The 13051-nt window shown below is 44.5% G+C and overlaps 1 protein-coding gene across 1 annotated transcript in view; it reads right to left on the reverse strand.

The window, feature by feature from the left end:
- The window catches only part of T265_11066 (hypothetical protein), a gene marked incomplete at both ends in the record, with an annotated part of 96370 nt that overhangs the window by 60235 nt on the left and 23084 nt on the right, over positions 1 to 13051 (reverse strand). Inside the window, 2 exons of the mRNA XM_009177614.1 lie at positions 4218 to 4364; positions 10228 to 10473. Coding sequence (XP_009175878.1) covers positions 4218 to 4364; positions 10228 to 10473 — 393 coding nt within the window. The remainder of the gene's footprint in view (positions 1 to 4217; positions 4365 to 10227; positions 10474 to 13051) is intronic.

A 13051-nucleotide genomic window follows, 5' to 3' on the forward strand; every position in this document is an offset into this window, starting at 1 on the left:
AGGAAGGAAGACGGCAATGACCAGCGCAGCTGATCATGGGTCAACATGATCAACATGGGGGACTTAGAAACCCTCCAATCTGTTGGTACATAGCTTGGGCATGCGACTCCCATGTACTCCTAGTAAAACGGATGACAAATTCTTGGATCTTGCCAGATCTTGATGTCCAACTACGCACGGAAGCCCCAGTTGCTTTTATGGGGTGAAGCTGGATCGATAAAACTAAACGCCCCAAGGACTGCAAGAATGCAAATTCAATTGCAAACGTCAAACGTGAACTCCGAGACTGCATAACGAACATCAGACTTAAATTAATTCGTCTTCAGCTAAGGCACACAGTTAATATGATGGACAGCATCACTCAATTAGAATTGACGAAAGTTACTGCAATATGTTGTCCAGTTTCAATAGCACAAAATAAATCATGAGACGTGCGCCAAACCAAAATCAGGACCCTACAGTTGCTTACGCTCAACCGGTCAGTTGATAAAGCAAAACAGAATTATTCTTTCAGTTTATTCAACCATCAGCGGGTTTCTTGAAAACAATTGCCTCGCATAGTCATTACCAGATTTCCAGCTTAAGGTATTGTCAGCGCTCACTACTATTCTACTTAAGTGGCACTGTTTTGAACAATAGATGCAACTGGTAGATGCCAAACTGGTCACATAAAATGCATCATGGGCAATGCGGACTATATATCGGTGAGAAGGCCAAAACATGTGCCGATAGCACGATGCGAGCTGCAAGTTCCTAGTGGACACTTCGTCCTGTAAATGAAATCAATCCTCACCGAAAGACGCTGTACAGCACCGCTTACTGTTTCGTCCTTGTTGGAAATCAACATCATCATGACTCCACTGGCAGATTCAAACGCTCGAATTCCTGGTTATTAGTTGATGACTAAATCGTTCGGCCACGGGTGGCTGATCAGCAGTGTGATTAACTCACACTTCATCGTTTGATCAGGCATTTCACATCACGAACTGACTGGCTTCTCGACTGACGGCTTCTAAAAAATGGAAGGTTCACACGTCGTGTGAACTGTTCGTTCCTCCGAGCTTCTTATAGACTGTAGAACGCGATATGAAAATGTTCAGTCGATTCTGTGTCCCATGAGTGGAGTCAGTTTGTGTGAAAACGTCAAGAAGCCCTGTCCAGCTGCAAAGTCATCAGTTAAAAAGTCAGGCAACATGTGACCAGGGGATGTGAACTGCGTGTTTGATGGATAGATGGATGGATGGATTGTTCTATATTCCATCTAGGTAGAAGTCATCCGCAGTGCTCATCAGCCGCTCGTGACCGAACGGTTAAGTGTTCAAACCAAAAGTCGGAAGTTCATAAGACCGCGATAATTCCCAACAAGGGTGAAGCGGCTGGACAGTGCTCTTCGGTACAGACTGACTTCACTTACAGGAAGAAAGCTCACTCAAAACTGTTGCACTCGGAAAGATAAAGTGACTAAGTGGTTCATCTACTATGTTCAGTCAGCAGTAGTATTTCACTTCTCTAATCATGCAGGCTAAGAGCAGTGGCAGCGTTTGACATCCCTGGCAAGGTTGAATGCTCGAATACGCGGATGAGAACGACGTAGGTGACCAAGTAACCCGCAAGTTTTAAACAGTGGACAGCTGCACACTCCACACAAGAAGGACTTGAGAACTGGTTGAATCAGAGCGAACGAATTTCATCAACCTAACGGTGTACCCCATCAACAGACCGCCAAACTGAACGGAAGCGTTGAAGATCGCCACAAAAAGAGCTGCTACGCCGCTCAGGTCCACAGTGGCGATTGATTAGGGGAAACGATATTGCATTAAGCACAATCCAGAATGACCGCTTCGCTAAATCAATACTAGTGGATACGGAGACCTGAGGTACACACCTACTGAGAAGCTTCTAGCATATTCACCTGGGATTTTTGCATTTAATTGTGGTTGTCCAAATTGAAGACAATAGTCGGCAGATGGTTTTCGGTCATCTTTAGAAGGTCACAGGAAATCTGCAGTTTTGAGGTCATCAATAAAGCTACACGACGGGCGATTTCAGTTCGAGTGGAATTTTCAAACTTTCCCCCATCGAATGTTTTAGAGCGAGCTTACCACAATTAAGCCTTGCCCGAGTTTGCGCAAAAACGCATTTCAACACGGCCAAATGAAGTTAAAATTGATCGTTGTTTTTACCAGATACAGAACAAGTTGCATCGCTACGCTCCACGGCCTCACAACACCACGTGTTCCAGCCCTCGTTCGTTGTGCACCGTGGCTGTGCTCTTGAGCAATCGCGTAGAAACGCACAGGCACATTTCTGGTTTGCGGTGTTGCCCGAACAAACCACTCCGATATGGATGACTGGCCAACGAACATCCATCGTGATGCCGTGAGTCGATACGGTACAGGACATCTGTTTCCGGTGAAGTGCAATGCCAGTTAAATAGACCCCGCTTTACAGCAACGTTTACTGGGCTGTGGCAAATAACCAATCGTATGTGCGCATCCAAAAACGAAGAGTGTTAATGCACCGTTGTGATCGTGCACCGCAGGTGTCACCAACAAGGTGCGACGTAACTGGGTTGTGAAAAGCCTCCGGGACATCCTCTAATGAAAACAAGAAAGCCAGTATGTACCACGGTTCAATTAGTTTGTAGCACCTGTTCAAGGAGGTATAATAACTACCTCAAATGTGCTTAGAAATCGCGAACTTTCCACTCGAGGTGTACTAGTTTCACATTAAAAATACATGACGGAGGAAAGCATGTGTGCAATGTTTTATTCTGTTCTGCGCTCGGTGTCTGTCTACGACCGGTAGTGAGAGGCTTGAATTCTCCGAACACCCACAAAGCCATATTGGTATCCTTCAATAATAGTGAGACTTATCGTGGTAAATACAGAAGATTTGAACACTGTGCAAGTTACGGCTTAATTATGCCAATGTGGTGCTATCCTCATTCATTATTTCCACATTGTTGTGCTCGGTTCAATCTGCTAGGTAAACTGATCTACGGTATTGGGTACTCTACCCCGTCCTTGGGAGGTTGAGACCCTCATTATTTCCACATTGTTGTGCTCGGTTCAATCTGCTAGGTAAACTGATCTACGGTATTGGGTACTCTACCCCGTCCTTCCCAGGGAGGTTGAAGTTGAGCCAAATTTGATCCCCATGGTTGCCATGGGACAGACTTTAATTTGATCGTTATGGTAGCTCTGGGCCGGTTTGTTGATGAACTTCACGAGTTTTCATAAAGGAAACTACTCACAAGGTTGCTGAAAACTCTTCGACAGGCCATAACCGGTTTCGCCCTTCCTGAGGCTCATCAGGTAGGCGCAGTATCCGAGTTTCCGTAAACCTCATGTTCTACTTGAACCCAAATTGCACTGTTCTCGAGAAATACACTCACTTGCAAATCTATTTGGTTTTCATGAGAGGCACAACTGAATCTCTCGTTTATGATTTCCTACAACTGAATTTGCTGCACACAGGCCGCCTCATGTTTCACTTGGCACGATATTCGAGATATCGCAGTATATTTTCATAAAGGAAACTACTCACAAGGTTGCTGAAAACTCTTCGACAGCCCACGACTGAAACATGAGGAGGCCTGTGTGCAGCACTTTCAGTTGTAGAATACCATAAACGAGAGATTCAGTTGAGTCTCTCGTGAAAACCAAATTGATTCGCAAACGAGTGTATTTCTCGAGAACTTCACGAGTTCCTCAAACGACCTGTAAGCCGTCCGATAACAGAGCCCCTGGTGTGAAAGATTCTGGCGGGTCCGTAAAGACCACAGATTCCACAGAACCCAGTGGAATCAATCTAAATAGATACGTAGATTCGAGATATATTTCATCCTGAGGAATTCCCGGTGCCTTAGTTTGCCAACAACCATGTAGGATTTTGTAGCTGTCGGCTGAGAAAGTAATTTTCTTAGACGTATACGAAAAGTACCGTGTGGTTGCCTTCAGAGAGAATCCACGGTAACCATGACTTAGAAGCTGCTCGGAATCTAGCACAACGAGGGATTTGGTTCTTCAACAGCGTCGAAAATGCATGGGCTAAGATGCCGACTTCACTCACGGAATAGGATTTTACTTCCGGAATCGAAAAGGTTAAAGGAAGATTTATGGTAGTAACCCATCAAGCTACCAAGATGAAACACACACACATCACATCGAACGAACAGGGGGCACGTATGAATGGGACGATGAACGGAGTCATACCTGAGATGGGATCGATGCGGGTGGCTCGATACGTATCGATGGATCCCATTCTCCAGGAGGTAGAACAGTGGCAGCGCTTAGAAATTCATCCAATCCGGCCAAGAAGTCCGCGCGAGATTTCGCCTTGTATGCCACATCATGGAATACCTATGGGGAAGAGGGGAAGAAGAGCCAGGCGTCATAGACTGAAGTCTATAGAAGTAAAAAAGCGTCCACCACACAGGAGAGCCGCAGTCAAACGACAAATTTGTGGTGTGAAGTAAAGCCGCTGCTTGTGGAGATATCGCCATCAGAAACCGATCAAACATTGACCATTCTAGAAAGTGAGGCAGGGCAGTCACACCTCGGGATAGCACATCCAAACAGGGACAGCTTCATGCACAACCAAACCAGAGGAGTACGCATGATGCCTGTGATCGGTATAAATTTTACTTGGAATCAAATGCGACAAAACCAGTTATCACACATTCAGGGCCATCTCACGTCACACATTTGCGGTTGAGTTCCACACTGATTCGTCACACTTCTGTCCAATGGAATTAATGCCTGATGATTATCAGTACGAGAGTTCGAACTGTGGCGAACTGGGGCCAGATCAACGCAAACGAAATCGGGGCGCAAAAAGTCAACATTGGACAATGAATATTAGGCATCGATTGATATCTATTGATCACAAACCAGGGAGAACTCTTGTCCCCTTTTATTTACTTCAATCCACATCGTGGAAAAGCAATGTCGTGCACCTGTCAGTCAGCCTAACGAGTACGCATCATTTGAGAGACAACATAAAATAACCAGGGTTTCATGTCGTCTCAAACAAAGTTTAATACAGATAAACAGTTCATCCTGACCGAATCCAGCCAGGTGAGAAATAGGTTTTTCCAAACACAGCAAAGTTCATTTGTTATCTAGTGGCTCGGGTAATACTCACATGAAAAGAGTGCGGAACGGGAATGGTATTTATTTTGAAGGAAGCAGGTGCAAAGAAACTTATACGACGTAATGCGCTCCTTCGAAAATTAGGTACACGTAACCACCAGCTGATACAGACGTCAACAAGAAGCATTTTCGGTCTAGCTCAATCATAACAGAAGCCATTAGGGCAGCATGAGCCTTCAATAAAGTGAAGGTTGTGACAACACATCAGGATAAGTGACACACCCCTTGGGGACAGATCGCTAGCTTGTGTCCTAAGCAACGACAGTGGATGAGCTCAATCATGTAATGTGGAACACATCACTTCTATGGAATAGTGTGACTTATCGTGTCTATCCCTATCGTACAACAACAACAAACTGATATAGATAGAATACGGTCAGTCTGATAGGAACATAGTTTAACGAGAAACTGACAGTATCACTTGCAATCTATCCTTCGGCCGAGAATTGTGCAAATTTTTTGGAACAGGTCCGGGAAAACTTGGTGGTACTACATCTGGGACAGACCCGTAATCAAAAATTCTGCTGGTTTCCTACTTTTTCCAAAATAAACATGGGGATTCAATCCAATGAAGTGTGGGGAAACATAACGACGACAAAACCAGGATTCAAATATGGGTTAACCTTGACCATGATGTGACCTGCGACAAGGACGTCACCAACACTCAATTACGCCTACCAGCGCTTTTGGCCGCTGCTTTTCCCAGCGAGCGAAGTAATTGGGTTAGAGGTAGCAATATTACCATGGCTACCAGCTACAGGTGTGAAAGTACTGGCTGGCTGATATGTAGCAAAACCCACCCTGGTATGTTAACGCCACAACACCGGAAAGCGCCGGCGTTCCGGAGGTGCACGCCCTCATCAGTACATAGCATGAGAATGACTGCAGCCGATCGATCGCAGTCCCACCCATTGTTTTGGCCCGTGTTCCGAACCTCCAAAACCCAATCACATACTGGAAGCAAGTACACATCCGTAAAAAAAACTTGGTACTGCCGGAACCCTGCCACAGTCGTTCTTGCATCTATCGAAAGGATTTCCTTTAAATTGGCCGAATGTTAGCTGAAAGATACACGAACTCGGAATACATTCCATAACGGTCGACAGACTGCCTTACTGATGGAGAGATGAATGAATCGAATGTTCGAAACTGTACATCTAATAAAGAACCGATTTCTTCAGAGTTCAATGGGCAATACACATCATGTTAGCATGCTCTAGAAGGTGCGAAAAAATGTGGAAACTCAGTGGACATTCCGAAAGACAGGTCCCTTTATCGAAGAATTGTCTGAAAATTCGCCGGCAATGACGAACAAAAAGAACTGTTTGTCCCATCCAGCAGTATACCTTAGAGACAAAGGCTTAAAGATGAATAGAATGAGTGAAGCGACCAGGATGGAATGTGCGTGGTTAATCTGGATCAGTATATCATATAGACTCAAAGTCTGTCTAGACAGGGACCATAAGGCAAAGTTGTGAAATTGTTCAACAGGTTAAGGAGCTAGAATGAAAGAAGCACAGAATGACTTCCATCCTCGATTCACAACCACAAACAAGTGGACCATGTCTTTTGAACTTGGCTCGAAAGTACTCGGCCTATAGACTGAATGATATCGGCCGACTCGAGTTGGAAACTCAGAATTTCCCCGCCCCCATTCCCCGTTACGTCGTCAGAGTAAACATTTTGGAAAAAACGGGAGCATATGTTAACAACATGGAGCAGAGCTATGAAACGCGGAACATGCTACCTATCTTACGCAGAAAAGAATTCACGTGTAGATCACTTCAATGGCACCCGCTTACTAGGGATTGGTTTTCTTCCTTTGAACAATAGATAAGAGAGGATAAGAGGCATGCGCAACCCCGAAACTTATGGTCCTATTTGGAAATTCGTGTAAGCAACGATTACAAAGCACGCTTGAAGTTCTTATTCGGAGTTAGCAAGACAGTCATATCGGTAGGATCACCGGTGAAACAAGACTATTGTACCTTACTGGTTTGTACTAAACGTACAAGCAAGCGACTCTGCCTAACTGGAGAGATCAACTGCCCCACAACAACACAGCCGCAGACGTTGCGGCGGGAGAGGGGCATTTCCATTAGACACAACGCCCAGATTCCCCACCGACGTACCAATGTCACTGTCTTTGACTGGCCGGGTCTAAACGAGACTGTCGTAGTGGAGGACGACACCGAACGAACAAAGGAAATGCTTTCACAGGTATCCCGCACGATTAATCGATGTGCTCCTGAAGCTGCGAAAATCTCGGAGCAATCTAGGCATTCACGCAACGTCTTGTATCAAGGATTATATTTTTATATGCACACCAAGGAAAGCTTGGCTAACATCGGTTAGTTAGTTCTCCGGAAAAAATAGCGCACGACCGCAGTACATTCAGATAGACCCACTTTCTCGACCAAGTGATGTTGGTCCTCCGGGCTGTCAAGTCATCCAGTTTAAGGTAGAGTTTGGGTCACTGATAGTCCAGGAAGTATATTTTACGTTTTCTTCAAAACCCGATTCGCGAGATTTCGAAAATACATAAATGGTCATGATAACGCGCTATTTCAAACCACCTCATACAACCGCCTTGACAGACAGCCATTGTCTCACACTTTCGTGGATGGATCAAAAGAGTTCGTTCTGACTGTTTCGCTGTCTAAAACAAAAAAAACCCAACTTGACCCGTAGAATTTTTACTGTTACACAAGAAACTTTGTTCCACAACACAGCCACGGACCCCTGACTAAAAGAGACGAAAGATCTCTAATGGCCCCCACTAGTAAGCAAATTCCTCATTTTATGCAAATCACTTTTCAAGAGCATCTAACGCGTAAGATTATTCAATAATTCTACGATTCGGATAGCTTCACGCGCTCAGGCCGATTCAGGTCAGTGTATTATTGTACATGGATTGATCCTCAGAGGCCATCACCGTGTGGCTGGGGAGTTTGACCGTTTAGGCCTATCACATCTAATCTCGTTAGGTTTCTTCGTCTCTAGTGATAACGAAGATGTACCAGGAGAATGGGTTGTGGGTTAAGAGACGATGATTGGTCATTTTACAAAACAGCCTTATTTACTTATGGACCTGAATGCGTTTAGTTGTTTGTTTCGCTAACCAGATTGCAACCGATGCACACACATCAGCTTCGACGTGGCTCGGAAATGCTGCTCGCATGAATAAATGTCAACAAGATTACTGGAACAAAAACAACAACTCGGTTATCTCTGCATCCGCAATCCGAATGAATGATTTGACCGATCAGTCAGGAGAGTGATGATTTTAAGTAAATCAAATGAAAGCCAGTCAACCGATAGGTGTTGTGTTTGACGTTTTGATTTCGACTGAGACCAAGGGGTAAACCTATGCGACAAAGTGGTGGTTGATGGTCACTCATGAAGCAGCTATGCTGGAAGAACTGTCGCACCGAAAGTCATTTCTTGCTTGCCCGGTTGTCGGAATACCATTCAGAAAGCCAAGTTGTGGGGTGAACACGCACAGGGGAATGTATAAAAAGCTCAGGAATGATCCTGTTCCCTCAAACATGGGTTTATGGAAAATGTATTTTTGAATAATTCTCAGACTATTAGGAATTGGGCTACGGAACGGACGATGGCGGAGTCTCCTATAACCACCCCAAATTGAAAGTACAAAATGTTTTCACCGACTAAGCTCGAAACAGTTGATGAGATAAATTGTGCGTCAAACTCCGATGGCATGAATGATATGCAAGGAGAGACGAAAGGGGGAGGAAATCTGTCTGCTATCAAATGGGCCGTGGAAATTATCGAACCGTACGAAAGTTCGTACTCGGTGACAATATTGATAGTTCATCCGGCTTGTACATCTATGAACAGTTCAGACAAACGATCGATAAGATGTTTTCAGCAGGTTTTCTGCCACCTGTTACCAACTGGTGCAAAATGAATCCTAAAACGAGTGAAGATATCATCCGTTCATGTTGTACTTCTCAACAAGAAAGCATTTTGAAACTCTTCAGTTATTCCTTTTGATGAAGAGGTCAATGAAGTAGTGGAAAACGAAGTGTTTGTAACTGTGGAAAAATTGACGACAGTATTGAATTAGACGAAAAATATGTTCTGGTTTGACAGGGAGTGAAAGAAGACGAAACAGTGTGTTGCTGACGTCGTGCATTTAGCCTTAACGAGACCCAGTCGATCACGTTCGACGTTTTCCATGGTTCCGTCGGATGATTCGTTCAAGGGACGAAGGTTGCTCGAAGATTCGCTCAAAAAGGGTTATTCGGCTTTACTCACTAAATCGTCCCAGTTTGTAACCGACTACTTTCCCGCAACATAACCAAATCGGTTCCTCCTTTTGTCTCCTAGAAGGATAACAGCATTGACCGACATACGGACAGCGACAATGCTAAGTTGCCAACCAGACTTGTCCAGACCGGTCTGACGGCTGGTCGATATTGAAACGGCAAGCGCCAAAAAATATGGTTCCGCAGAAAATGGACAAACGGAAGTTACGCGGTTGTTCAGAAGACAACCGAGCGAATAAGTGCGGCGCATGCAGTATGGTTTGCGCAGTGAATTAAGACGTGCCTACGTCGTGATCGCTCACACAAAAATGTCGAGAGACATACCAATGATGAAAACAACCGGCCCCACATAGATTGAACGCGTTTGTGCCTAGGAAATTAGTAGTCTCTCCGAATTGCACCCATGATGGAGGATACCGCGAGTTACACGTACAACTCGCCTACTAACAACTCAGTAAGTATTGCGTAACGCCAGAGCATTCGTGCGTATAGCTTACCTCACAAGGAAATCGCAAATATCGCGTCGTAACGACGAAGGTAACCCTGGGGGCAGTGCCAACTTATCAACAAGCTTCCTTACAGAAATAACAAGAAAATTTAACAGACAATGCAAGCGTCTACACATACAAATACTAGCGACTTAAATGGCACGACTTGGCTACACACCGCTGTCTTTCAGAGGACATCGCACAACCTCATTGGGAATGAGACTTTGGGAGAAGCTAAGCACTGACAACAATGAGAACAATGGAACAAACCAGCATCTGAAAATAACTTACGTCATCGGACATTAGCACACCCATTGAACGTCCAATCTCCCGATACTTGGCTGCATGTCCCAAAACCCCGAGATGGATGAACAGGAAACGAGTGGGGACGGGAACTTCAGTCAGGTCACCGAGAAGCACGGCTTCACGGAGACGAATAAAGACGGTGATGGGCGCGGGTAGGAAAGTTGTCTCACCAACAAGAATATTTGAGGTTTCCGAACCGGGAGGGACTTTTTTGAGGAAATGTAGATCGTACTACGAAACGGGAGGGATGGTGATGGTGATGATGGGCGTCGAAAGAATCAGCTGTGAAAATTGTAGATACTAAATGAATAACGTTATTGCAGCCCATTGAATGTGTAGGTAGGAAGTTCCAGTAAGCATTAACTCTCCCAGGTTTGTTGTGAATGTTGCTCGATGTGAATCCCAACTTGAAATCAGGCACAAGGTCAGGAGAGATAGACGGCCTGATGACACCGAGTTTCACCGACGTCATCAATGACACCAACCGAGGACCCATAACCGTACAACTATGCCAGATTAGTTAGATAAAGTAGTTTGGGAAGGATGGAACGAGAAAACAAAAGTAACCCGATGCCAAACTGCTGCAGGAGCTTACAAATCGATTCAGATAATCTGAATTGAAACTGATAGTGAAAGTCAACGGCATTCGCTGAAAATCATATCTCCAGTCAAACCCAGAGATCACCTGTCGTGGAAGGTGGACAGCAGGACTTCGATGTTTCCCAAATTCTGTATGAAAAACAATGTTCTCCTTGGTAGACGACAAAATGGCATGTTCAACGGACGATGGATTTATCTTAGTTGCATGCAATCCTCAAGAGAAGAACATGTACTCAAAGAAAAAGGTAGTTCCTGGCGTGTCGATTAGCTCCACCCAAAAAAGCTACTGTGGAATACCGACCGGAGTACGTCGCACACAAATCACTCGCAACTGCCAAATGCCGTTCAACAATAGATCATATACAGTAGTCCGATGCATGCGTATTTAGGACCCAATGCTGTCTTTCTGATGCAGCAAGTGGTGCCAGCCAGCAAACGCAACCCCGGCCTTTAGGATATGTGAATTGACTCCATCCCCACACAGCGAACGCAGTTAATGCAACGTCCGAGATACGCAGTGATCCACAAACTCTAGTGGTTGCTTTTGAATTCTTTTAGGGGGATGATCAAACGTAGTACGTCCGGTAGCACAGTTTTGCGCTTTGTGGGTGAGAAGAAAACGCCAGGAGGTATAATGGCCCTAGTAAAATTTTCTGGTATCGCTTGCAGACCCTCGGCTAAAATGAGAACAACATTGTCTGCATATTCCAAGTCCGAACGGAACTAAACACCACTATTTCGTTGAACCCTCTAGATTTTCATCAATGACCAGGTCCAAAAGAAGAATAAAGTCGACATCCTCGTGGGGAAACTTTCCTACGCCTAATTCCTATGAGAAACAGTATGATATTCGCCAACTTCTGAGGTATAACACTCTGCATAGACGAACGAATCAGTCAAGTCGAAATCGAATTTACTCCAGGAATCAAGGTCGTGTACACAGAGTCGTCCAGAATTATTTGCTTGGCATTTATATACTCGGTCAAATATATATATATATATATATATATATGGGGACAAAAGCAAGAATGTCATAACNTGCTTGTTATTTATACACTCGGTAAAATATATATATATATATATATATATATATATATGGGGACAAAAGCAAGAATGTCATAACTAGCAAACTCAAACACGTTGGAAACTGCTCTCTTCCTGTACACAAATCACAAGAAAGGAAGATTTGTAGTCAGAAATGTCAATAGATGTGACCCTGTTTACGCCGAGTGATTGTTTCCTTACAAGAACGAACACTCCGCACCCCATGAAGTGAGAAAAATCAGAGCCACATCAAACTGGAAAGCGTAGATCAACGTTTTCTCTGTCGGGAAACAGCTCTCTCACTCCATCAAATTCAAACTAGCAGACGGGACGCCTGTTCCTTGTTGGTTGGTAGTGGATAGTGCCATCTTTCTTTAGACATCTTTTCATTATAAAAAAATCTCGTAAGAATTGAGCATTCCCCTAGTGATACGTAAGTGATCCTGGATTTCACACAAGATTCACTGATCACCCGCACTATTACGGGTTTATTTAAATTTTCCTCCCCTTCAAACAGCTGTTGGGTTAGTAGGAAAACACCAATTGGTCGGTTTTTGCATCGTGGAAGGCAAACAAGTGATCGTTTATATTCGTAACGCACTACTCATAAGGTCGCCGAAAATTCGTCGACAGCCCAAGACTGGTTTTGCCCTTCTTGGAGCTCATCAGGTAGGCGCAGTCTCTGAGTTTCCGTCATCAATATCACACAGACAGTAGATAATTTCAACGTAAAACCGACGAGAAATTCGGTTGGCTCAGAAGGAACTGCGGTAACAAAGTTTGGTGACCTGATAAATCTACGGCGACCTGGCCGTTAGGGTCTAAAACATGTTTTGCATGTTTGTGTTGATGTCCGATCGGCCATACACAGACGCCCTAGGTGTGATCAGTACTGATCATTCGTCAACGCCCACGGACAGAAGGGCGCGAATACCAAGTCTGCTGGATGTTGATGTTCTGAAGTGGACAAAAACAACACCATGGTATGCCAAAGTAAACAAGTAAACAGAATAATTATATAAACTTCAAATGACCCGCAATGGCACGTGATTTCGACAGCCATCAGCTGGTGTGAAACGACGCAGTTCACGGAAGTAATGGTGTGTGCTGTGGTGGTAGTATCCGTTGTTATCAGGACAAGCGACACCACCACAGTTCAGGTCGC

Source organism: Opisthorchis viverrini (genome assembly GCF_000715545.1).
Source record: "Opisthorchis viverrini unplaced genomic scaffold opera_v5_444, whole genome shotgun sequence".
Taxonomy (NCBI): domain Eukaryota; kingdom Metazoa; phylum Platyhelminthes; class Trematoda; order Opisthorchiida; family Opisthorchiidae; genus Opisthorchis; species Opisthorchis viverrini.